The sequence below is a fragment of the Dunckerocampus dactyliophorus genome, chromosome 6, assembly GCF_027744805.1.
Source record: "Dunckerocampus dactyliophorus isolate RoL2022-P2 chromosome 6, RoL_Ddac_1.1, whole genome shotgun sequence".
Lineage (NCBI taxonomy): Eukaryota > Metazoa > Chordata > Actinopteri > Syngnathiformes > Syngnathidae > Dunckerocampus > Dunckerocampus dactyliophorus.
In genome coordinates, this window is record NC_072824.1 from 3,662,853 (window position 1) to 3,690,199 (window position 27,347).

At 45.1% G+C, this 27,347-nt stretch overlaps 1 protein-coding gene across 3 annotated transcripts in view; it reads left to right on the plus strand.

Moving 5' to 3' along the window:
• The window catches only part of cacna1hb (calcium channel, voltage-dependent, T type, alpha 1H subunit b), a 132,008-nt gene that overhangs the window by 45,214 nt on the left and 59,447 nt on the right, over positions 1-27,347 (plus strand). For all 3 annotated transcript variants that reach the window (XR_008570666.1, XM_054778857.1, XM_054778859.1), the window contains 7 exons: positions 9,068-9,219; positions 9,306-9,491; positions 11,704-11,821; positions 16,903-17,058; positions 20,562-20,649; positions 20,737-20,924; positions 24,058-24,357. Coding sequence is in view for 2 of the 3 variants with exons in the window: in XM_054778857.1 (XP_054634832.1) it covers positions 9,068-9,219; positions 9,306-9,491; positions 11,704-11,821; positions 16,903-17,058; positions 20,562-20,649; positions 20,737-20,924; positions 24,058-24,357 (1,188 nt within the window). In the remaining variant the exon portion in view is untranslated. The remainder of the gene's footprint in view (positions 1-9,067; positions 9,220-9,305; positions 9,492-11,703; positions 11,822-16,902; positions 17,059-20,561; positions 20,650-20,736; positions 20,925-24,057; positions 24,358-27,347) is intronic.

Consider the following 27,347-nt stretch of genomic DNA (forward strand, 5'->3'; position numbering starts at 1 on the left):
GCAAGAGCCATCTGCCAGGGCTTTGAAGCTAAACTTACCATTCAAAATACCCTTTTCTTTCTCCATTTCTGCTCATTATTTGTTCCCTCTTGTGGCTCCACATCCACTGCTCCCTTTCCTCAAACTACGGTGTGGGCCTATGGTAAAACAGGACGTGTGCATGTTAATCACACGTCAAAAAAAATAGTGCCGTTAAGGGACATTTATGTTAACTTTGACAGCCCTAATTAATACACATGAATGTGCATTTGAATTATTACTCTCTATTAAATACTGTATACTGTAAAATACAGCTGGAAAAAGTGTTACACAATAAGTCATGTAGAGATGATAAATATTTTCCCCTGTAAATGTACAGTCACACTAGAGTCCTGTGGGGTGCTGTGTAGATTAGCCCTTGATTAGCCCTCCTTTACAGTCATCCCTCACTACATTGCACTGTCAGTCTATTGCGTGTTTTCAAAAATTAATGAATGAATAAATGATCGCTGTTTTGTGGTGTTGTGGTCTATTATTAGTACTTTTAAAAATGCAGATTTAAGCAAATTGTACGAATTCATGGCCTAAATTAAGCATTTTCAAAAAATGTTCACAACATTTTCATAAAAATGTTCTAAATGAAGGAAAATACAAATATAAGACGTGATATGAAGTGTATTACAGTATCTGTGACTTGTTGTGTGAGCCTTTAAGAAGCGGGGCCTGGGAAGTGACGTGTGTGACATCGGCTCGCTAGAGTTGACTGTTAGCTGAGTGCTAGCAGCAGATTTGCAGTGTCGAGAGTGGCCGACAGTAGCTCCTGTGTGAATGTTCACTGAATGTGTTCTCTGCCCGTTAATAAAGCGATCGAAGTGCATCGTGAGTCTCTCCTTAACCATAAACGGCGGCAGTAGAGTAGTATTCTCCACTGGTCTTCGGATGTCGGTAACGTTACATTGATAAGACAATTGCCACCAGGAAGTAGGCTATGTCAATGCTAACGTGTGAGTCTATCTTGTCTTATTCATGTCTAATATGGCTTATTTGGCTTATGGCTTATGTCTACTATATTGGGCAGTAGTGTGAAGGTGACTTTAGGGGTGTTACTTCATGTCTCTAATAATGTTAAAAAAGTGTAATTTGAAGGAGGTAAACAGGTTTTCTATGTCTTATTTCCTCTTATTATTTCTAATGTATTTGGAAATAGAAGTGTAAAGGTGACTATAGGGGTGCTATTTCATGTCTGGAGGGCTCTAATAATGTTGAAAAGCTTAATTTGAAGGTGGTAAACAGGTTTTCTATGTCTTCTGTGTCTTACTTTCTCTTATTATGTCTACTATATTGGGTAATAGAAGTGCACAAGTGACTATAGGGGTGTTATTTCATGTCTGGAGGGCTCTAATAATGTTAAAAAGCTTAATATGAAGGTGGTACAGGTTTTCTATGTCTTATACAGGTATGTCTTATTATATCTACTATATTGGGTAATAGGAGTGTAAAGGTGACTATAGGGGTGTCACTTCATGTCTAGAGGGATGTAATAATGGTAAAAAGCGTATTTACAAGGTCATAATAGGTTTTCTATGCTCTAATTACAGAACTATCCCATTTATTAATATTGAGTCCGACTTACTGGAAATTCACTTATTGTGGTCGAGTCTGGAACCAGTTAACCGCCATAAATGAGGGATGACTATACCTTTTATTTCTGCCACAGTATGATTTTAGAGTTGTAGTGTTTCAATCACTGCAGTTCAAAGTACAACATCATGTATTTGTTGTACTGCAGCCACACATTCCCTCATTTGAGCAAATGTGACGATCCAGACACCAATCTGTTTAGTCTGGAACACCTTGGAGACTCACTCCCCTGAGAGAAATCTGTGGTTCCGCCAGATGCCACTGGGTATGCTCACATCTTGGGGACACACACTCACACGCACAGACAGACATATACTGAAGAATATTGTATTGCAGTAGTCACGTCTGCTTGAACGAATGTAAGAGCTTCTTAGAAAAAAAGTCCTCAAAGGTTGAATACTACTGAATGAAGTGCCAAGTCTCCCTAAAGTCGTCCCTGGCTCGGTGCCTCTGTGTTGGAGTCATCCCCGGTGAGGGTCATTTCCCTACGTCTTCGGGTTGGGGAAAGGGTCCTGACTGTCGTTTGTTCTTGTTCGTCGAGTCTTCAGCTCTCACCTCCGGCAGAGCTTTGCCTGCATCCCGGGGGAGGACGAGGATATTGAGTCCAAATGGGCTCTATTCCGTGCCTCCATTGCTGAGGCAGCCGATCGGAGCTGCGGCTGCAAGGTGGTCGGTGCCAGTTGTGGCGGCAAGCCCCGAACCCGATGGTGGACACCAGAGGTCAGGGCTGCCGTCAAGCTGAAGAAGGAGTCCTATCAAGCATGGATGGCTTGTGGGACTCCTGAAGCAGCTGATAGGTACCGGCAGGCCAAGCGGCACGCGGATTCGGCAATCGTTGAGGCAAAAACTCGGGTGTGGGAGGAGTTCGTTGAGGCCATGGAATACGACTTTCGGTCAGCCTCAAAGAGGTTCTGGCAAACCGTCCGGCGCCTCAGAAAGGGGAAGCAGTGCCCGGTCCACACTCTTTACAGTGGGGACGGGGGCCTGCTGACCTCGACTGAGGATATAGTTGGGCGGTGGAAGGAATACTTTGAGGCCCTTCTCAATCCCACTGACATAGAGGAAGCAGAGGCTGAGGACACGAACGCAGACAGTTCCATCGCCGCGGCTGAGGTATCTGGGGTAGTCAAAACGCTCCCCAGTGGCAAAGCTCCGGCGGTGGACGAGTTTCGCCCTGAATTCCGCAAGGCTCTGGATGTTGAGGGACTGTCTTGGCTGACACTTCTCTTCAACATTGCGTGGAAGTCGGGAACAGCACCTCTGGACTGGCAGACTGGGGTGGTGGTCCCCCTTTTCAAGAAGGGTGACCGGAGGGTGTCTTCCAACTATTGGGGGATCACACTCCTCAGCCTCCCTGGGAAAGTATTCCAGGATGCTGGAGAGAAGGGTACGACTGTTAATCAAACCTCTGCTACAGGAGGTGCAATGTGGTTTTCGTCCTTGTCGCGGAACACTGGACCAGCTTTACACCCTTGCAAAGGTACTGGAGGGTACTTGGAAGTTTGCCCAACCGGTCTGCCAAGGCCAAGGCTGCCCTTTGTCACCGATTCTGTTCATAATTATCATTTTGTAGGCGCAACCAAGGTGTCAAGGGAGTCCAGTTCGGGGGCCTTAGGATCTCATCTCTGCTATTTGCAGATGATGTGGTCCTGATGGCCTCATCGGGCTGTGACCTGCAGCGTTTACTGGGATGGTTTGCATCTGAGTGTGAAGCTTCTGGGATGAGACTCAGCACCTCCAAATCTGAGGCCATGGTTCTCAGTCGGAAAAGGGTGGATTGCTTCCTCCAGGTTGGGAATGAGGTCCTGCCCCAGGTGGAGGAGTTTAAGTATCTCGGGGTCTTGTTCACGAGTGAGGGAAGTTTGGAGCGTGAGGTCGATAGGTGGATCGGCGCAGCGTCTGCAGTAATGCGGTCGCTGTACCGGACCATCGTGGTGAAGAGAGAGCTGAGCCGGAAGGCAAAGCTCTCAATTTATTGTTCGATCTGTGTTCCCACCCTCACCTATGGTCATGAGCTTTGGGTCGTGACTGAAAGAACGAGATCGCGGATACAAGCGGCCGAAATGAGGTGTTTCAGGCATTCCCAGCTGGGAGAAGGCCCCGGGGAAGACCTAGGACACGCAGGAGGGATTATGTCTCACAGCTGGCCTGGGAACACCTTGGTGTCCTCCCGGTGGAGCTGGAGGAGGTGGTCGGGGACCGGGAAGTCTGGGCTTCCCTACTAAGACTGCTGCCCCTGCGACCCAGACCCGGATAAGCGGAGGAAAATGGAATGGAATTTTGGTAGAGCATAGAAATCCTGTTTACCACCTTCTAATTACGCTTTTTAACAATATTAGAAATGAAATGCCAGCGGTCAGCAGATGTCACCGCAGAGCGTGACAGTATCCCCCCCAACTCAACGGACGTCACCCGGCAGATTCCCAGGCTTGTCGGGGAACTTGCAGTAGAAGTCAGAAAGGAGGGAGGGGTCGAGGATGAGCGACCGGGGAACCCAGGAACATTCCTCAGGACCGCCACCCTCCCACTCAGTGAGATATTGGACACCCATGCCCCGCCTCCTGGCATCCAAGATCATCTTAGCTGTATAGGCGTGATGACCCTCCACCAGCCGGGGGGGAGGTGGAGGTACCTGAGGAGGAGAGAGGTCACTGGTAGCCACAGGTTTCAGGCGGGACACATGAAAAACAGGGTAGGTCCTGAGAGATGCGGGAAGCTTCAGTCTGGCCGATAGCGAAGTTTACCATCCGCTCCACCTCAAAAGGTCCAATGTACCTGGGGGCCAGCTTCCTAGAGTCCACAGCGAGCGATAAGTATTAAGTATAACCATACCTTCTGTCCTGGCTGGTAATTTGGCGCCGGCTTGCGCCGGCGGTCCGCCCACCTGTGGTTGCGCTTAGCGGTGCATGAGAGGGCAGCCGGAGCGTCTCGCCACACCCGATGGACCCGGCAGAGGGCGGCGGCCACCGACGGCACCGTAGACTCTGACTCCTGGGAGGGCAACAATGGAGGCTGGAAACCATAGACCACATGGAAAGGAGACAGCCCAGTAGATGCACACATCATGGTATTGTGTGCATACTCACCCAGGGTAGATCCCGAGACCAGGACATAGGATGCAGGTGAGAGACACACCTTAATGCTGACTCCAGGTCTTTGTTAGCCCGCTCTGTCTGGCCATTGGACTGGGGCTGGTAGCCCGAGGAAAGACTCCCAAGGACTTGCAAAAGGCCTTCCACAAAGTCAAAGAGAACTGAGGATCTCTGTCCCAAACCACATTTAGTGGCACGCCATGCAACCGAACCACATGCTGTACGAGGAGTCTGGCAGTTTCCAAGGAGGAAGGAAGCTTGCGCAGGGGGATGAAGTTAGTGAATTTAGAAAATCTGTCCACAATGGTGAGTATAGTAGTGAACCCTCTAGAGGCCGGCAGACCGGTGACAAAGTTCATAGCAATGTGTGGCCAGGGGTGGGAAGAAATGGGAAGGGGCCGCAACAACACCGCGGGTGCTTGATTGGAAGACTTGTTCCTGGCGCAGACAGAGCAAGCAGCCACAAAACTCTTTGTGTCGGCTGGAGGGAGGGCCACCAGAAGCGTTGAGCTAGAAGGAAGGCCGTGTGCCAGGATGATAGGCAACTTCAAAACAGTGAGCCCAAATAAGGACCTCCGAACGGAGGGCCGGGGAACAAAAAGACTCGCGGCCGGGCAGTCTGCCGGAGGGGGTGTATCCTTAGTAGCCTCTGCCACCCTTTTCTCCACCTCCCACTGAAGACCCCCCTGGATGCGGGAATGGGGAAGGATGGTCTGCGGGGAGTGGGTCTCCACAGGAGGAGCGAACATTCTGGACGGTGCATCAGCTTTGCCATTCCCTGAGCCAGGGCGGTAGGTCTGCGTTGAGGCCCTTGTGTCGATGAGAATGCAAATAGATTGCCCCTCCTCCCCCTCTCAAGTTAGCGTACCTTCAGGCGCGCTCCCGTAGGTGGTTGTCCAGCCGGATAGCCACTGAGATGAGCTCCTCAAGGATCCTGGTTTCATCGCGGGCTGCCAATTCGTCCTGCATGCAAGAACTGAGGCTGGCCAAGAATACACAACGTAAAGCCTTTTCGTCCCAGCCGCTCTCCACTGCCAAGATATGGAACGCGATGGAGTGTTTCGCCACCGAGCCGACACCCTGGCGCACATCCAAGAGACGCAAGCCGACTTCTCGCTCCCTCATAGGGTGGTCAAACACGCTCTTGATCTCCTCCATGAACTTCTGCAAACTGTTGAGGAGTTCCAGTGTGCTCTCGCAGATAACCATGGCCCATCTGGCAGCGTGACCCGACAGTAGGCCAATTATGTAAGCCACTTTGGCCGAGTCATTAACATAGGTCTGGGGCTGCTGATTTAAAGACCAAGAGACAATGATGAAGGAAGAGTCTGCACCTGCCAAAGTCCCCCTCATAGATATGAGGGGGACTTTGGCAGGTGCCACACCCCACGAGATCGTGGGGTGTGGCAAATTGGGGTCCCGTGGGAGAGGGCTGGGGTGCGGGAGGGCAGGTGGACCAGAAGCCAGCGGGTGCGGGGGGGAAGTGGCGACAGAAGGACCCTTTAGGCGGGAATGCATGTCCCAGGCCAGGGTCGAGAGGTTCTCCAAAGCCTGCTCGTGACGGCTAAGCATGTGGCCCTCGGCCTGGCCCTGGGCCAAAGTGAAAGCACGTATTGTTCTGCATTTTGTGTTCTCGCTGAGCAGCGGCGGATGCTGTTGACAGGTCCGCCCCACCCTCCCCAAAAGGAGTCACAAGCCGACAGAATGATGTGGAGCTCTATGCATTGGAAGTGCAAATGAATCATGCATGCGTGCGCGGCGGGGGTTTAGCTCGTCCTGTTTCGTACAGCGAGATCTAAAACAAAATTTTTTCTTAATCTTCATTGTTAGTCTATTTCTCCCCTTTATTTCCATCCATCCACTTTCTATGCCGCTTCTCCTCATTGGGGTTGTGGGGGTATGCTGGAGCCTATCCCAGTTGACTTCGGGTGACACCCTGGACTGGGCGCCAGGCAATCGAAGGGCATCTACCCTTTATTTGTAAAATGAAATTGATTATCTTAAAATTCTTTGGGTAAATGTAAGCAATTGATAAGCCTGCTGTATTGCTGTATTTATTGTGCAGCTCAGTTGCTATTACATATATTCACCAGAAGAGTGATGCACCACACAGAGTCTTGTTAATGTGAGCCATAGAATAAAAACACAGCACATCAATTGTGCTAATTTAAAAAATTCTCAATAGTCAACCTGTGATGGGAGAACTTTGAGGGGCGCTGACCGAGAAAAAATATTATTTTATTTTTTAAATTAACAAACCAAGAATCAAGTTTATTTGTAGTTGTAAACGTAATGAAGGTGTTTTTACTCACATTTTTGTCTCTCCTACGAGGTCATGCTTTTTTACTACAGTATTTTACAAATCATATGCAAATGATATATAAATTAGACAATGATGTAACCTAGCGATTTCTAGGACAGCCGATAGCTACTTTTCTTATGAAAACTTGGCAACAGTGATAGCGAGTGAGTGATATTCGAACCGCGATATATCGAGGGATTGCTGTCCTCTCAGTTGTATATTATAGTGGTAGCTCGGTTAACGTCCTCCCCGGTTAGCACATTTTTTGGTTAACAACCAAAATTTTGGCTAAAATTTTGGTTGTTAATTTGGCTAAAATTTTGCCTTGGCTTGCGTTCGCCCACTTGTTTAGCGTCCAAAATACCGTCCGGTTTGTTTACGCTGCCATCTTGGATCATGCGGCTAGGACAAAATCTTGCCATACTTGCATGCAATGCATTGTTTATAACAGAGTTGTAGAGACATGTGCGAAACCAAACACATGGACCATACAAGAGAGGCAACAAAAAACTAGGTAAAAGTGATGTTAAATGTTCAGTTGTCTATTCATTTGACATTTGTAATTATTTTGACATCATTTTCTGCATGTAAAACTATAATTATTGTCGATAAAATCTGTTTTGTGTTAATATTTTTGGATGTCTGGAAAGGATTAATTGGATTGACATTGTCAATGGGAAAATTTGCTTTGGTTAGAGTCTGTTTTTGTTTGAGTTAGATGTTAACTAAGACACCACTGTATAATGCAAATACGAATGGTTTCTGCTATTGATTTGTTTGGTTTGGTTTGGTTTAATTGTATTTGAACATGCATGCAGGTTACAAATGAATACATCTAATGAATAATTTCACAGTTCCACGTACAAAAGGAGTAGGAAGAAGCAAAGCTTATTTAATCCTACCCCCCATCCATTCCACATCTTGTATAGTACATATTATTCACTTCCTGCATTGCATGTAATATTTTTCAGTGTAATAATAAATAAATAATAAAAACAAGCATGACAGAACAATAAGTATAATAATCAAGACTCTTCTGCCTTATATTTAGCAAACATCAACGCTTGTATTGTTTTTTGAGTTCGCACATCTTGATACATTGTTTGAGTTCCTTTCCATAATTTAATTCCTGTGGGTTTTCAGCGTTGTTCTTGCATATAAGTGTTTTAAATTTAATTTTCCTCTAAGATCATATTTCTCCTCTTTTATAGAGAAATACTGTGACGTTTTTGGGTAACAAGTTATTGTTAACTTTATGCATTATTTTAGCAGTTTGAAAATGTAGTAAATTAGCAAATTTTAATATCTGTGATTTTAAAAATAAAGGGTTTGTATGTTCTCTATACGCGGCGTTATGAATTATCGTCCCCCATCTTTTTTGCAGTACAGTGAGTGAGTGAAGATTCATTTCTCCACACAATACATTAGATATGCTAATATTAAGGAACAGTACAGGATGTGGAGTGATTTTTGATCAAGAACATATTTTGCTTTATTCAATATTGAAGTCCTTCACGCCACCTTTTCTTGTATATTTTTTAGATTTCCAACTCATTTTTTTGTCTACTATAATTCCCCCGAAATTTCTTTTCTTTTCTTTCACTCTTTCAATATCCACTCAGTCTATTTGTATTTGATCGTACGTATCCTTTGCTATTTCCAAATAGCTTGATTTTAGTTTTACTAAAGTTCAAGGATAATCTCTTTTTATCAAACCATGTCTTTAATATGACCATTTCATCCTTGACCTTTTTAATTAGTTCTTGTGTGCTTTCCCCAGAACAAAAGGCAGTAGTATCATCCGCAAATAAGACCAACTTTAAGTCCTTTGTTACTTTACAAATGTCATTGATATACAAATTGAACAGTTTTGGTCCCAATATTGGCCCCTGTGGTACTCCACACGTGATATTTAAGAGAACGCAATTTACAGTAGAGAGAACTAAGACAAGAAAAGGCATCCTTGATAGTTAGCGCTGTCGTTTTGCTGACCAAAGTGCTTGGTATGCTTTTCATTCTTTATAAACACACCACTGTCTTCATGTGTCTTTAGCCACAGGAGCTGACTGACATTTTGGAGATCAGCAACATGGTGTTCACCAGTCTCTTCAGTCTGGAGATGCTCCTTAAAGTCCTCGCCCTTGGGCTCTTTGGGTACATCAAGAACCCTTATAACGGATTTGACAGCATCATTGTCATCATCAGGTAGCGGGGGCATGCAAATGGCTTCATTGGTCTGAATGAATGGTGCGTTCAGTGTGTTTTAAAAACACCTTGTTTGTGTGTGCCAGTGTGTGGGAGATTGTGGGCGAGGCAGAAGGCGGGCTGTCTGTGCTGCGGACTTTCCGTCTGCTGAGGGTTTTGAAGCTGGTCCGCTTCCTGCCGGCCCTGAGGAGACAGCTGGTGGTGCTGATGAAGACCATGGACAACGTGGCCACATTCTGCATGCTGCTCATGCTCTTTATTTTCATTTTCAGGTGCTATCTCATATTATCAAATTAGTGGACAGACTGTAAATGCTGCATTTAACACTATTGTTCACATAACAGCAGTCTACTGTCGTCGCCGGGTGTTCCCCTTCACGCTATTAATGCTGACTGAGCAGTTTGCCCTTTACTGCTAGTACAACATTGGTTTCACTTTCACATGCACTACAAATCATTATTTAAAGCCTAGGTCCCAACTGGATGTACGATTTTTTTCGCCGTGCAATTTGTGGCGTTCCCCAAATCACTGCGTTTTGTGGTGACCATTGCTGGAGATGAAATTCTCCACAACCTACTAAAGGTCAAAGGACCACTTTGAAAATTAATTAAGCCAATTTCACCTCCCCCTTTAGTGTTAATCTCCAGTTATGAGAAGGAAAGAAGACTCACACACCAAATTAGATTTACAAAACATATTGAAAAATAAGTCAGACACTATCTTAACAGTCTTATGGAGCCCCGGACCCCGTCTCATGCACCGGTTCCCTGCTCCTCCAGCAGATGAGAGCGATCGGTAGTCCCATCTGCCGTTTTATACGTTTTGTTCAGATCATTGGCGCCAGTCTCTCCAACGTTAACTTTCTCCCGGATTCCTTGACGAAGCTTGTGCGACATCAGCAGTTGGTAGCCGGCTCCTTCGCTGACCCGATAACACTTGTCCTGCACATATCAGCACCGATTTTGCCTAACTACCTCAAGGCTCAAGTTTTTCTCTGTCTGTTTCCTTATCTAGTTGTTGATCCCAGCTGGCCTGCACTATGTGTGAGCTCTCAGTATTTAACCTTTGACACATTTAAACAGTTGTCATTTATACAGCTACTTATTTAATAAGGCATTGTTTCTATAAACTACATGTAATCATTCACTAAGTTATTAGATTAATTGATTAAACATTTATATCTATACTGTACTTACTAATTTTAAAGCACTCAGCAATAATCCAATCAATAAACATCAACGCAAACAGTTATTCTAAAATCTACTTGTAATCATTATTTACCCACTCAGTAAATAATTTATAATATATAATTTATAATATTTTTGATAACACCATGAAGGAGAAAGATCACCGTACACCCAACGTACAACCTGCAAGTTGAACATGAGTACCACGCATGAAATCTGAGGCTGTTGCTTCATTTGTACCCCCATCGCATGTTAGTTGTAAACTTACCTTCGAACTTGCAATAAAAGTACTGACCTTGCGTTCCACGCGGGCTTCGTATGAAGGTTGCAAGAACTACGAGCGAGCTGTACGGTGTGCATACCAATCACGTAAGATCCGTACCAGAAACACGATTGGTTCTGCACATGCGTGAGACCTACGTGACTTCCTCCACACTGTTTTTTACAACAGAGCTTCTGCAACGTGACATACGTGATATTTGTTAGTCTTTTCAATTTATGAATAGAAATGGTCAAGACATCGCCAGCATTCACCAACTGTGACGTCATGCAGCACATGCGCAGATGTATCCGGTCACGTCATGCATAACATACATACATAACAGGAATTAAATATAAATATATATTTACATATATATTACAGTAGAGACAAAGCAAACAGAGGAAAAAACAAATATACATTGGTAAATACAAACACAGATACAATAAAGCTTTTAATGCAAAGCCGTAGGCAACCCTGCAGCTTTATATGCCCGCGTATTCGTGCCATTGATGCACTCTCGCCGTATGAGCAATGCACGACTGGCTTACTCAACACATTGAGCATAAACAAGAAACACCTGAATGTGTGTTGGCCGCACTAATTACGTATGTGGGGTGCACGTGTGGCGCACGGCACACAGAAGAATTTACATTTTGCCCGATCCTGACACCAGCAAAACGTACCAAAGACACACATTGGCCGTACGGGCGATGCACGAAGATGTACGAAGAGAGTTTGTCTTGCAACCTGAAAAAAATTGAAGCAGTGCATAGAGTTTGTTTGACACGACAAAGAATCTCTGCGGCCGGTCTACGGCTCAAAACTCAACACGTCACACGCTCGCCGTCCGTGCGTTTCTTGCGATTTTTGCACATTGACCGGCTGTAGGGGCTAACTTCCTCTCTCCAATTATTGCCTGCTTCCAATTAACCCCCCGTCCTTAGCTTTAAAAAAAAAAATGGAGCATTTACGGTAAAGTTTACAGTACATACAAGGTTACCATATGATGAAAAATCATCTTCTTTTTTTGTACAGTATCTTGGGGATGCATCTGTTTGGATGTAAATTTGGTCTGCGGCAAGACAGCGGAGATACGCTCCCGGACAGAAAAAACTTTGACTCCCTGCTTTGGGCCACAGTGACTGTCTTCCAGGTTACACACACACACACACACACACACACACACGCGCACGCACACACGCACACGCACACTCCTGTTGATACACAAAGTAGTTGTTTGCCTGTATTTTATTTTGAAATATTTAAAACAGTGACAGTTTGTGTTTTTGGCAGCAGGCCAAACAATCAACTTTATTATTTTAATGCAATCCCGCTATTTTTCCCTCCACAAATTAGAACACAACCACTTCCAATGGCAGAGTAATAAAGATGCACTTCAGCAGCAAGAACAAGCATCATTACGAGCATCATTACTGTTCAACTGGCACAGACATATTAAGTTCTTTGTTAATGCCGGCCTCATTACGTTGATAGGAGGTATTCCACTTTTGTTTGCGCTGTGCTGAAAATCATTTTATTTCATTTTATTACTTGTCATTTTACACCAATAATAATAATAATAATAATAATAATAATAATAATAATAATGACAAAGCAACAAACAGGATTTTTAGGAATGTTGGTTGACCGCACTAAAGACTCGAAACACACAGCACATATGCATTGTCAGTGAAAAACATACGTTAAGTTCTTTAAAGGTTAAAAGGAGCTATAAGGTTAATAAAAAAATTGGATGCTCCGATCAGGGTTTTATACTGACGATTCCGATTCCCATCATTCATGAGTGAAATCGGCCAATATGGATACCGATCACCTAGATTAAGTGTACATTTTTAAATGTATTCATGATAACATATATGGGAGAAAAGTTGGGACAATTCCAAGGTCCCCTGACAGACGGGGCCCCAAAAAAAGGTAATTATCAAAAAATAAAAAGGGGGGCTCCAATGTGATTTTTTTTTTTTTTTTTTTCCATGGCACTCAGAATTCCTGGCTGCACCCCTGCTATTGGAATATGATATGAAAAAAAACCCATAAAATCACCTTCATTTAGACAAAAACATATTTGATTTACTTTTTCAAGAGAACATACACTACCGGTAAAATGTTTTAGAACACCACAATTTTTCCAGTTATTTATTGAAATTCAGGTTGTTCAAGTCCAATAAATAGCTTGAAATGGTACAAAGGTAAGTGGTGAAGTGCCAGAGGTAAAAAAAAAAAAAAAAAAAGGTAGGGTGACCCAAAACTGAAAAATGTGTATTTGACAATTCTACAAAAAGGCCTGTTTCAGGGACAAAATGGGTCAGCAAGCAAGGTTGATCAAGCTTTGACAGTTGGTGCAACTAATTTCTACAGGTGTTCCAAGTTCTGGAATACTTACTACCTCTTCTGTCTGCATAAAAACAGTGTTTAGAACACACTGTTTTTACCCTCATGAACATCAGTTGAATAGCTTTGTACTGGAGAAAGTAATTTGTTTCTACAAAAATGGCAAGAAAAAAGGGAATTAACAATGGAAGAGAGACAGATCATTTGAACACTTAAAAAGATTGAACAACACTTAAAATGTAGTTTTTTCCTCCAGGGAAATTGGAGTGTTCTAAAGCTTTTGACCGGTAGTGTACAGTATATCACTGGTGAAACTTACAGTGTATGAGACGCCTTCTTTAAGGAGACTTTGGATGTGGGAGTACATTGTCTGATGGAGCTCTAGTAGGACTTCCACGTAGCACGCAGCGGGGCTCCAAGTAAGAAAGCAAGCCCGGTGTCTTCCACCGTGGAGACAGGCTGGTCGTCTAGTCTGATGAATTCAATTGTTTTTCAGGTTATTTGCTTTAGACTTCTGGCTGCCACGGGCGAGAGTTTTGGCTACATTATCTGCCTTGAGGCGGGAGATGTGGAACACCGGGTGGCACTTAAGGGACGCTGGAAGTTTAAGACGTGCCGTCACTGGGTTAATCATACGCTCCACTTTGTAGGGCCCAATAAATCTAGGTGGCAGTTTCTAAGGCTCCCCCCCCCCCCCCCCCCCCCCCCCCCCCACATGCGGACCACATGCTATATCAATAGTTTGGCCGTCTCCAATGAGGAGGGGCGCTTACAGAGGGGGATGAATTGAGTCGATTTGGAAATCCTGTCCACAATCCTCTAGAAGAAGGTAATCCAGTGGCAAAGTCCGCAGCGATATGAGTCCAAGGTCGAGAAGGTATGGAGAGGGGCTGCAACAGTCCCGCAGGGGCCTGATAAGAAGGCTTGCTCCTGGCACAGATGGTACAGGTCGCGACGAAGCTCCTGGAAGGTCAGCCACCAGAAACGCTGGGCCAGAAAGAAGGCCGTCCGCCTAGCTTCCGGGTGACAGGCGATCTTGGAGGCGTGGGCCCACGTCAGAACCTCAGAATGAAGGTCCGCCGGAACAAACAGTCGGTTGGGGGGGGCAACCTGCCGGAGGAGGGGAATCCTTGCCAGCCTCAGTGACGCGCCTTTCAACTTCCCATCAGAGGGCCCCCAGGATCCTGAACTGGGGAAGGATGGTCTTAGGGGAAGAGTTCTCCGGCACAGGTGCAAACATCCTTGATAAAGCATCGAGCTTCCCATTGCGTGACCCTGGGCGAAAGCTGATGTAGAAGTCAAATCTGGTTAGAAATAGTGCCCACCGTGCCTGTCGGGGGTTCAAGCGGTGGGTGGCAGGGATGTAGGACAGGTTCTGGTGGTCTGTGTAGATGGTAAATGGCTGCATAGTGCCCTCCAGCCAATGTCTCCATTCCTGAAGGGCCAGTACCACTGCAAGGAGCTCCCGATTGCCGATGTCATAGTTCCTCTCCGCCGGTGACAGGCGTCAGGAAAAGAAGGCGTAGGGGTGCAGTTTCTGATCCAAGGTGGAGCGCTGGGAGAGCACGGCCCCGACCCCTGAGTCGGACGCGTCAACCTCAACAAAAAAGGGGAGCGAAGGGTTAGGGTGTACTAACACAGGCGCGGAAGTAAACACTGCCTTAAGACATTGGAAGGCCCGGTCCGCCTCCGGCGATTCAGAGGTTCCGCCACCTTAGTAAAGTTCCGTATAAAACGACGGTAAAAGTCAGCAAACCCCAGGAACCTCCGCAACAGCTTCCTTGATATAGGAGTGGGCCACTCGATCACTGCCTGAACCTTGGCAGGGTCAGGTCTAAGTTGACCCTTCTCCACAATAAACCCCAGAAAAGGCACCGAGGATGCGTGAAACGTACATTTCTGGGGCTTCACGAATAACCGATTCTCCAGGAGTCTTTGGAGAACCAGTCGAACCTGCTGGAAGTGTAGTGAAATGGAGAGAGAAAAAATTAAGATGTCGTCCAGGTAAACAAACACAAAGCGGCCAATAAAGTCACGTAGGATGTCATTAATGAGGCACTGGAAGACGGCAGGAGCATTAGTAAGCCCAAAAGGCATAACACGGTACTCAAAGTGCCCGAGTGGTGTATTAAAGGCCGTCTTCCACTCATCCCCCTCTCTCATGCGCACCAGGTGATAGGCGTTGCGCAAATCTAGCTTCATAAAAATCACTGCGTCATGCAGCGACGTAAACGCTGAATTGAGAAGGGGGAGGGGATACTTATTCCTGACCGTGATTTTGTTGAGGGCGCGAAAGTCGATGCATGGGCGCAATGAACCGACTTTCTTTTTAACGAAGAAGAAGCCGGCCGCGAGAGGGGAAGAAAAGGGGCGGATATGGCCAGCGACCAGGGCGGTTGAAATATATTCCTCAAGGGCACGGTGTTCGGGCTGAGAGATAGACAGACGTGAAGAAGGTAATGGCGAACCGGTAACAATTTATGTTACGTTATGTAAAAGACATCTTGTGCCAACTTTGACATAGTGGTCGTTCTTCTTGTTTGTTTTCCTGTGTACCGGCGGAATAGCATCCTTTTTCAAAATGCATTTATACCGTACTTTCAAGCCAAATGCTTGTTGCAAAGGTGTTCCTTCGAAGCAGTCTTCATTGAAATGATCACTGCAAAGGACAGAACTCGTGGCCGTCCATCTGTCTCTCATTCTCTGCACAAAATGATCTATACTGTTACACAAACACGTATGTTGGGCACGCTGAAGATTACATTGTCTTGAATGTTTACGAAACCTCTTATGACATATCTGTTAGGTTAGGTTCATTGACGACTCCAAATCGCATTCGAACTTTACAAAAACACGTACATTGGGTTTGGAGAACGCTCAAAATTGTCTTAACGTTTCAAAAACACATACTGTATGTACAATTTGCTAAAGATTATCAATTGTTGTCAATGTTTACGAAAGTTTCAAAATAATCTAACATTACAAAAACACCTATGTTTGGGTCTCTGAAGAGTAAATTGATGTTGGTGTTTATGAAAAACATACATTATGTTCTCTCTCTCAAAGTGTCTTGACATTTATGAAAATACCTATGTTAACGAAGATGGATGGATGGAAGTTTGCTGAAGACTAAATTGTCGTCAATGTGTACGAAAAATACATGGTGACAATGTGACAAAAACACCTACGTTGGCGTTGCTGACTACTAAATTGCCTTCAAATACGTTAGGTTAGGTTCATTTATGACTCCAAATAACATTCGTTGTTTACAAAAACACGTACTTTAGGGTTGTTGAAGTCTCAAAATTGTCCTAATGTTACAAAAACACATACGTTCGTATTGCGCCAGGCATCTGGTCAGGATGCATCCCGGACGCCTCCCTGTTGGAGAGGTGTTCAGGACACGTCCGACCGGTAGGACGCCTCAGGGAAGACCCAGGACACGTTGGAGAGACTATGTCTCTCAACTGGCCTGGGAACACCTCGGGATCTGCCGGGAGGAGCTGGACGAAGTAGCCGTGGAGAAGGAAGTCTGGGCTTCCCTGTTTAGGCTGCTGCCCCGGGGACCCGACCTCGGATAAGCGGTAGAAGATGGATGGATGTTGGCTTCTCTGAAGATGAAAAATGACCTATAATGTTATGAAAACACACATGCCGGCTTTGCTGACAACAAAGGGATTGTGTGTGTGAGACACTCATTCACTTTAATTCAGTTTGTTGACAGCTCAAAGTTGTATACGTTTATGAAATCATGTATGCTAGGTTTATTGAAAAATAATTTGTCTTGGGTGTTTAACATTTCCAACAGGACTACCTCCTAATGGAGGTAGTTTACATACATGTGCGTCCAGTAAACATGTCTCCCTCTCCTCTCGTCTGCAGATCCTCACCCAGGAGGACTGGAATGCCGTCCTGTACAACGGCATGGCATCCACCACACCGTTGGCTGCTCTCTACTTTGTGGCCCTCATGACCTTTGGAAACTACGTCCTCTTCAACTTGCTGGTCGCCATTTTGGTCGAGGGCTTTCAGGCCGAAGTAAGGACTGCTTGTGCTCGCAATTTGTGTTTAAGCTACTTAAAGCGGCGGCGGCGGCTCAGTCGGCTGTGTTGTGCTGATGATACCAAAGCTGAATAATCTTGCCTGCATGGATTGTATCGCCGTGGTTGTCGTGTCGGACACACACATATCTACACAATGCTCTCCAGGGCAGCCGTGTGTTTGCTATCGCCTGCCATTCACAGCTGGTGAGCTTTTGTTGTTTCTTTTGTCTGTTTTATCTCCACCATCAGAGAATACACACACACTGCCTAAGCCGTCTGTCTCCATCTTTCTAGTGTGAATGCTAATTTAATTTAGCAAAGCTTTATTGCTGTGACGACAGGAGATTGCCGCCAAAAGTCGTCAGCCTGCGGCCCGTCTGCCTCATCGCTGTTTGTGGCTTGCTCTCCCCATCTTACTCATCGTCTTGTGATTGTCAGGAAAGCAAGCTGACACACTATGCTTTTTGTTGAAGATGCAAAATAGACTTCAATCTTTATGAAAACGCATGTTGGGATCAGTGCAGACACGAAAAGGTTTGAAGTTTACAATAACAAGTACTTTAGGCTCACTGAAGACTTGAAATACTGTGCAACTCTTACAAAAAGATGTACATTAAAGATGTACAGGGCCCACTACAGGACGTCGGACCCTCAGGCCACCCTCATGGAGCCTGTTTCTGATTGTTTGGTCAGAAACATTCACACCAGTGGCCTGCTGGAGGTCATTTTGTAGGGCTCTGGCAGTGCTCATCCTGTTCCTCCTTGCACAAAGGAGCAGATACCGATCCTGCTGAGGGTTGAAGGACCTTCTACGGCCCTGTCCAGCTCTCCTGGAGTAACAACGTAACAATAACAGCTGTCTCCTGGAATCTCCTCCATGCGTCCAGGTACCGCAGTGATGGTCCAGATCTGGGAGGAGATCCCCCAGGACACCATCCGTAGTCTCATTAGGAGCATGCCCCGACGTTGTCAGGCATGCGTACAAGCACGTGGGGGCCACACAAACTACTGAGAATCATTTTGAGTTGCTACAATGACATTTTAGCTAAATGGACCAGTGTGCTGCATCATTTTTTCACTTTCATTTTTGGAGTGTCTTTGATTTCCCCCCTCTATAGGGTGATCATTTTCATTTCTATCAAATTATGTGGCATCATTTTGTTACTAATACATCACCCACTTATTATCAGGAAAGATATTCAAGATCATTTTTCCCTTAATTTAGATCTGATGTGTTTTCAAAGTATTCCTTTAATTTTTTTGAGCAGTATATATACACTAGGTCCCCAACTTACGAACATCCGACTAGCGAACATTCGCGGATACGAACACAAGCCGACTGGTCTATATTTTTTTTTATTTTGCCTTGTAGTCAGTCGCTCAATCAGTATTTATACTGCTACTGTACATGCTTGACCAGTAGAGGGCACTGTGACACTGCTAATGGGACCAATAGTTACAGGCAGACGGGGAGGAGAAGTGAAGAAAAGCTACGTTGTAGCTTTATGATACAACCCGGACAGAGCGTGTGATTAAAGTTTATGAAGAGTTAATAGGCCTGCTTAATTCTACACCACCCACAGAACACTACCTCTTCTAGAAGAGTCTAACGAAGACGACAATTTGTCGTTTTTTCAATAACTCCTCCACCACGACGACGTATGCTCAGCCACTCCTCTTCAAAGGTAAATAACATTTATCATTACGTATTATTATATCATTTTTATTATTGTTTTTTTCATTAATTATCCTCGTTTAATATTACTACTGCATCCAAACTCATATTTACATACATACACAATGTATATGTATACACGTACAATTGTGTTCGGAAGTTGGGGACCTAGTGTGTGTGTGTGTGTGTGTGTGTGTGTATATATATGTATGCACATTTGGAAGTTGAGGTTTTAAGTAGAGCTACAATATGCAAAAACAAAAAGCATTTTGAAAAAGTCATTTATTGAAAACAACTATACTAAAATAGGCTGTTTATCAGCTGATCAAAAGTTTAAGACCACAGGCTATAAAAGCCAAAATCTGCTCCAAATGTTCATTTTCTGTCAGGCATTCCCACTGTCATGCCCTCCTGATGGTAAAGCTAAGAAGCTTTCTCTTTTTCAACGTGGTGGGATTGTGGAGCTGCATAAGCAAGGCCTCTCGCAGCGTGCCGTTGCTGCTGAGGTTGGGAGCAGTAAATCAGTCTTTCTACATTTTTTGAAAGATCCTGAGCATTATGGAACAAAAAAGTCAAGTGGTAGACCCAAAAAAATCACACCTGCGCTGAGCCGGAGGATCCGATTGGCTGTCCATTAAGACACAGGGTGGTCTTCCACTCACATTAAGGCCTTACTGGTGCCGACTGCAGCGCAATAACATCAGACGGCATCTGCGGGAAAAGGCTTTAAAAAACAAAAAAATTCAAAGACCTTGTCTCTTTTAACGCCACAAAAGTGCCCGTTTAGACTTTGCCAGGGAGCATCAAACATGGGACATTGAAAGGTGGAAGAAAGTTTTATTCTCTGATGAGAAAAAACGTAACCTTGACGGTCCAGATGGCTTCCAACGTTACTGGCAGGACAAGGAGATCCCACCTGAGATGTTTTCTACCCGGCACAGTGGAGGGGGGTCCATCATGGTCTGGGGTGCTTTTTCATTCAGTGGAACACCGGAGTTTCAGGTGGTGAGGGGTCGTCAAACAGATGCAGATGTTGCAGTGGGCATCCCTCATGACCGAGGGCCCTCGTCTGTGTGGTAACAGCTGGGTTCTTCAACAGGACAACGCTGCAGTTCACAATGCTCGCTTGACAAAGGACTTCTTCAGGGGGAATAACATCACTCTTTTGGACCATCCTGCATGTTCCCCTCATTTAAATCCCATGGAGCAGTGATCCCCAACACTCGAGCTGCGGTCATTTGGTACCGGGCCGCACAGAAATAAAAAATAATTTCCATGATGTTTTAATTTGAAAAGTGTCCATTCTCTCTGTTACATCTGTCTCACTTGACGCATATCCATTGTGTGTGTGCTAACTTTCTCTCGCTGCACAGACTACTACTGTATTTTTACCATTTTTCTTTCACCTCATATTTGGTGTCAAATGCTGATACTATGTGGGAATGCATAAAAGTAAGTTTTGATGACTTATTGAGTGCTAATATGCACATTATTATTAAAGATTTTGAACTGTATACAGTGTATATACTGTGTGTGTGTGTGTGTGTGTGTGTATATATGTGTGTATATATATATATATATACTGTATATATGTATATATTTGTATGTATGTTTATTTATAAAAACACGTTAGATTAAAAAGTGTCTTTGATGTTACAAAAACATGCATGTTAGGTTCCCTGACAACTCTAACTGGTCAATGTCACATACAGTCTGCTAAGTTCTTCGAAGACTGGAGGTGGTGCCAAAAATCCACTTACTTTAGGGTTTTGTGATTGTCAGGGAGGCGAGCTGACACATTGTGCATTGTGTCGTTTGTTTAGGGTGATGCCAACAGATCAGAGACAGACGACGAAAGGCAGTCGCTGACTTATGAGGATGAGGAGAAGCTGAGGGAGATGTACGCCGCAGGTACAAACTCCTCATGGTGACACAAACACCATGTCGTCACTACAACTCTACAACTGGTGTGTGTGTATGTGCACATGTGACCTCAAGACCTGAAGATCCAGGCCATGATCCAGAGCCCCAATGGTCTCCTCAACCCGAAAGCCTCCATGCCGCCGCCTCTGTCCCTCCCCGTCATCACGCACACTGCAGCCACGCCGACCATGATGTCCAGTCAATCGCGACGCGCCAGTGCTACCTCCATGGACGTTAACAGCCTGGAGCAACAGAGGTCGCCGGTGAGCTTTCCACCCGTTTATTTGTTAGTAGGTTAGTTTGTTAGTTTGCAGGATTACACAAAAATTACAAAATTGCTAGACACCGTGGTTCAAAAACATCACTTAATTGGTTAATTTAGAAAGTTATTTTTTGTTGCCTGATGCAAATTGGCCTTTGTGAGTGTGCCCTGACTATTAAAATAATTAGGATAAAAATCATATATTATGCTATCTTGATCATTTTTGATGACAAAAAATACGAATTGTTACACAAAATATTCTGTTGATATTAATTAAATATTGTTATAATCAAGCATTGAATCATTTGTACAACTGAAAAGAAGACGGAAAGACAGTCAGGAACTTTGCTAGACTGTGCGCTAACTTGGCGCTTTAAATTTGAATGTTCTGAACACCTATTTCCAACCTACAGCTGTCCTTTTGTAATAAATAAGCATCCTGTTGAATAACATCTTTCAGTGAGTGAAATAGTGACTAACCAGAAAATGAATCCTATCATATTTTTTTTAAATTTAAAATACATACTGTACATAAATAAGTAAATAAATAAAACAAAACAAAATAATCAAGTAAAATGAAATGAAATAAAATCAAAAGTCCTTTTAGTAAGCCAGACTGGGAACACGTCATTGTCCTGCTCTGCGTTGTAGCCTGTGTGACAGTTTATGTACCCTTTTTATGCATTAGTTCCTGTTCAATGCTCTTATTTTGTCGTGCTTCCTGTTTTGCCCTGTCTTGTGTTCTGTCGCTTTTCTCCTTTTGTCACCCGCACCTTCTGCTAATTTTAGTTTGACTTCTATTTAGTTCAGGCGGCTGCTTCTGTGTTTGTCGGTGCATTGCTTGAATGAGCATTTCACGTGCTTGAAGCCTGTCAGTTGCTGGATCCCTTTTGCTGCACTGCAACTATTATTAAATATATACATTTTCACCTTCATTGGGTCTCGTCTCTCCATCCTGGGGTCATCTCCAGCATTACCATCATGCTGTCTTGTGGCAGAATGCGCCAACGACGAGACAACCTTGCAGAGATGGACTTATGAAACTGGCAGGTTCAAGGTGATGGAAGAGGAGAGTATGCGATTCACTCCCGAAGAGTTGGAGACGATGCTGTGGAATTCCCATAGCGTGGGTTTACCCAGGCCCCGCCACTGACACACCGGACCGGCCGCGCCGCAGACGCATGTCTTGGCCGGCACCAGCAGGGTCTCCACAGCATCCACAGGTGGAGTCACTCCCTTCCTCCTCGCCACGACATGCCGAGGAGCAGCAATCCACGCATGCTGTTCCTGTGCCAGCCCATAGCTCAGCCCACGACAGCCCCCGGTCAATGTCAGCACACCCCCAGCGTTCCTCGTCCCTACCCGCATGACCTCCAATGCAACGCCGTGAGGTGGTCAGTGCACCCCCCCACTCCCACACCTTGGTTCACAAGGCTTCAGACACGCCATGTACCCGCTCCAACACCCTCAGAGCTTGCACTTCATGGTTTCCGGACCCTTTCCGGAGCATGCACAACGTTAGCACTCGACGCCACTTGTGCCCACTCCATGCAGTCAGATGCCTCGGACCCTCCGGAGCCTACACCACGCCGCCTCAAGGTTCAGACCCTCCCAGTGCCCACACACTGCTTGAAGCTTCATCCCCTCCCAGTGCTGCGCCGCTTGAAGCTTAAGACCTTTCCGCTGCCCGCTCCATGGCTTTTCAAGCTGATCCCGGTGCCATGTCTGAGGTCCCCTGTAGTTCCGGTCGGGGCGTCAGAGCGGTGACCATACTTGTGACCCCTTCTCCCTTCCCTGGTTCCGGCGGTGGCGGAGGACAACGTCTGGAATCCGCCTTTGGAAGGGGGAGCTAGTACTACCAGCTGTGCGACGGAGGACGTACAGCCCGCTCCACCTGGAGTTCCTGTCCTGGAGTTTTCTTCACACCAGTGTAGCACGCTGGTGTGCTACACCTGGAGTTCCTGTCTGGACGCCTCCCTCACTCCAGCTCGCTCCGTCTGGAGTTCCTGTCCTGGCATCCTCCTCAAGGCAGCGTTCTACGCCTGGAGTTCCTGTCGCGGCTCAGCTCAGGCCCTCCTGGCCATCCCCTTTGGGGTTCTACTGGTTCCACCAGGCTGAACGTCCTGGCCATCCCCTGGAGGTATCCTTCTGATTTCGTTGGGCTCACTGTCCCAGCCGTCCCCCGAAGGGGTCCTGCCGGTTCCTCCGGGTTCTCCGTCCCGGCCGTTCCACGGAGGAATCCTGCTGGCTTCGCTGGGCATGTCGTCCCAAACCCACCACCTGTCCTCCCACCACTCACTCCATTTTTGACCCTGGATTTTAAGGACATCTGCGATCCATCCTTGGGGGGGGGAGGGGGGAAGGGTACAGTTTGTTTGTGTTCTCTTTTTATGCATTAGTTCCTGTTCTATGCTCTTATTTTGTAGTGTTTCCTGTTTTGCCCTGTCCTGTGTTCTGTCACTTTTCTCTTCTTTTGTCACTCGCACCTGCTGCTAATTTTAGTTTGCCTTCTATTTAGTTCAGCCAGCTGCTTCTGTGTTTGTTGGTGCATTGCTTGAATGAGCATTTTACATGCTTGAAGCCTGTCAGTTGCTGGATCCCTGTTTCTGTACTGCAACTCTCTGCATCCTGGGGTTGTCGCCAGCATTACCATCATGCTGTTTTGTGTGTGTGTGTGTGTGTATGTGTGTGTGTGTGTGTGTAGATTCAATGCTAATGAATGACAAGCTTTTATATAGCCCATCTAGCTAGGGACGTGGTCAGAGTGGTATCGTGCATGAGGAAGGAGGTTTTTCCGTCATAATTTCATGAAACACAACTTCACAAGTGAGCGTTTGAGCGCCTGTGTCAAAAGTAGAGCAAACAGGTGAGGCAAGGCAGATAATAGATTTTTCTCATGTTGGGTGTTCATAAACACATATTATTGTTAGAACATCATTTAAAAATCTCTTGTACGTAATAGGGGACCTTTAAAGTCATAGACTGTAATGTAAGAACAAATGTATTGCAGCTCACAAAATCTGCTGTATGCTCAATGAATGTGGATCCTGCAAGACCGTAGCAAGAAATGGAAAAATAGTGATGCAATGCAGTGCTTTGAGAAGTCTTACTGCATGTGTCTGACCCCCACACAGCCCCCACTGGACAGCAGGCCAGAGAGCCGCCGCTCCAGCTGGGCCAGCATCGGCCGAGCCCCCAGTCTGCACAGGAAGAGCCAGTCAGGGGAGATGGACTCCCTGCTGTCCGACACCCACACAGGCTCCAACATGGGCTCCAGAGAACAGATTATGGACCAGCAGGACTACCTGCAGGTCCCCATGCTGCACACGCCCGACTGCAACGGTACCACCTACCACCTGCCTGACCACGACAACCACGACGCTCCCCACACGTCACTCTACCACAGCCAGCAGGAAGAGGAGGAGCTTGAAGAGGTTTGCTTTAGAAGTATTGACATTATTCACTGTACTGCCCAACACACAATTACTGTGGCACCATCGTTAGCGTATGGCCCGGTAAGTGAGTTTTTGGTTAACGTTGAAAATTTTTACACCGCAATTTTTCGTCAGTTTATGTTTATTCTTGGGTTAGAGGACAATATGTTGCGCGTCTTCTCATGTTATGAATCCACTGCATGAGTCCAACTGTGTTCTTAATATAGATTATTTAGGGCTGTCAAACATAGCGTGTTAACGTCGGTAACTAATTTATGTCATTAATTACGTTAACATTTTTAGCGTAATTAACGCATGCTCATCATGGGAAGCCACACCTCTGTTATGACGGCAGACGCCACACAGTCACACAGAGTCTGACCCGCTTTTATAATTCTGACTTGAACACATTAACAGCAATGCAACACCATATATGTATCTCCAACTCATAAACACGTCTCTCGTCGTCCTCGGAACCACACTCCTCAGCGTCAATAGAAGATGCATTCACAGACACTGCTCAAATCACAACGTCTTCATAACGCATATACAGTGTCTAAATAAAAGACAAAGAAAAACAATAAGTGTATATTCTTATCACTCACTAATGTAACTCTTACTGCGTAAGTACAATTTGCTGCATTTAAGTACGCTTGGAAATCCCAGAAAATTTACGCTCAGAACATGTCAATTTAACTTAAGTTACGTGGTGTTTTTGAACGCAACTCTTCCTGGATCATAACACGGTTAACGTGTGATTCAAATGTTGTGCCACTATTAAAGAGACTAGTGTTAGGCAAATACATTTTCAGACGTGCGGTATGTTTTAGCTTGAGTTAAATTTTCTTTTTTTTTTTCATTTTTTTCCTTTATCTTGTTGTTCATAAAATACAGTACAAATGAACATACAGATATTTCACACAGTTGCCAATTGGTGATTAATCATTCGTTAATACAAAAACTGTGATCAATTTTACTTCAATCTTTTGACATCCATAATATTCCGTTCATCCATCCATTTTCTATGACGCTCATCCTCATTAGGGTTGCGGGGGTATGCTGGAGCCTATCCCAGCTGACTTTGGGCAAGCGGCGGGGTACACCCTGCCAGTCGCAGGGCACATATAGACCAACAACCATTTACACATTCATACCTGTGGACAATTTAGAGTCGCCATTTAACCTAACATGCATGTTTTTGAACTGGGTTAGGAAACCGAAGTGGAGTACCCGGTCTCCCCGTGCAAACTCCATTCGAACCCAGGTCTTCCCGATCTCCTGACCGTGTGGCCAACATGCTAACCACTTGACCACTGTGCGGCTCAGCCCTAATATTTTCATCACAAAATGTACTTCCTTGTTAGCATTCTATTAGCTAGCTAAACAAAATGGCAAACTGAACCGGAAGTCAGCTACGTTATGTTGCCCGTCTATGATGTCATCAGCGGGTGACACATATTTTTATATATTCACATGCATAAAACAATTCTAAATGCATGTAAATGGTGAATGAACGGGATAAATTAACATTTAAGCTTACTTTTACCTTCAATGAAGACGTGACTGTTCCCAAAGACACCACACGGATGCCACCTTCCTGTTTTGCTATGAATTATTTTTTTCATTCAATAGTGATTCTCACCGTCTTTATCAAAATGCTGCCACCTGACACTACCTTTGGCTCTATTTTGCGTTACAGTTGAGGTGAGAAACAGCATTAAATTAAAAAAAAAAACTCATTTCAAAAAAGGAAGGTAATGGTGGTTGATCTCTCTGCCACATTGTGTCTTAGGGCAGTGGTCCCCAACCCCAGGGCCGTACGGGCCATGTTTTATTTTGAAAAGTGGCCGGATTCTCTGTTACATCCGTCTCACTTGACACATGTCCATTATGCGTGTGCTAACTTTATCTCATGCCACACCGATTTTTTGGTCCCAAATGCTGATACTATGTGGGAATGCATAAAGGTAAGTTTGGATGACTTATTGAGTGCTAATGTGCACATTTGTCTCAAGGTAATTCATGCTAGCACACTGCCTTTTACCACACACGTCAAACAGCCATGTAATCATCTCTCTGGAAAAACCTGGCTGGAACTTGAACTGGTGGATGGTGGGTGGACATTCGTTTTGTGCTTTTAATTTGATGTTATTCATGTTTTAGTTTTACACAATACATAATAAATAAGATAAATTAGATCGCTATCATGTACGAACCCTGCCCGGTCCGCGGCAGATTTGTGGGAACACAAGCCGGTCCGTGGGTCAAAAAAGGTTGGGGACCACTGTCTTAGGGAACAGGTATGTCAACAATCACGTCTGTGCTTCCATGTGCTTATATGTGTATGTATTTATATGCATTTCCAATTGTTTTCTACATGTCAAGCTATAATTGTAAAACAAAAACGTGTGTTTGGCTTTTTGGAATAGATTATTGAAATCTCCTGACCATCGAGCGCACTGGTTTATAAGCTGCACCCATTAAATTTAAAGAGAAAATAGATTTGTACATATATAGGCCGCAGGTGTCCATGTCGTAATTTTGGACATTTAGTACACAGAAACATCCATCCATCCATTTTCTATACCACTTCTCCTCATTAGGGTTGCGGGGGCATGCTGGAGCAGCTGAGATAGGCTCCAGCATACACAGAAACATGTTACGCAAAAGTTTTTTAAACTTTTAATTAAATAAATGCTGAACAGTGTGTGTAATATGGCTAGTTAAAGAGTAGCCTACCAGAATAGTCATTCATCTCTGTCCTCATCCTCCTCCTGGGAACCAACCAAGACAACCACTAAAGTTGTTCTCTTCATGTGTTGGAACCGAACAGCCCCACAATTCCCTCATCCAGTCTCTCTCCTTCTTTCGTTGTCGCTCTGTGTCAGCGTCCCCCCTGCCCCGAGGGAAATCAGCCCCCATGTGAATGAAAGACTGAATCTATAAAATACTTTGCCATTTTGACCTGAAAACGTTTTTGCGTGGATAGC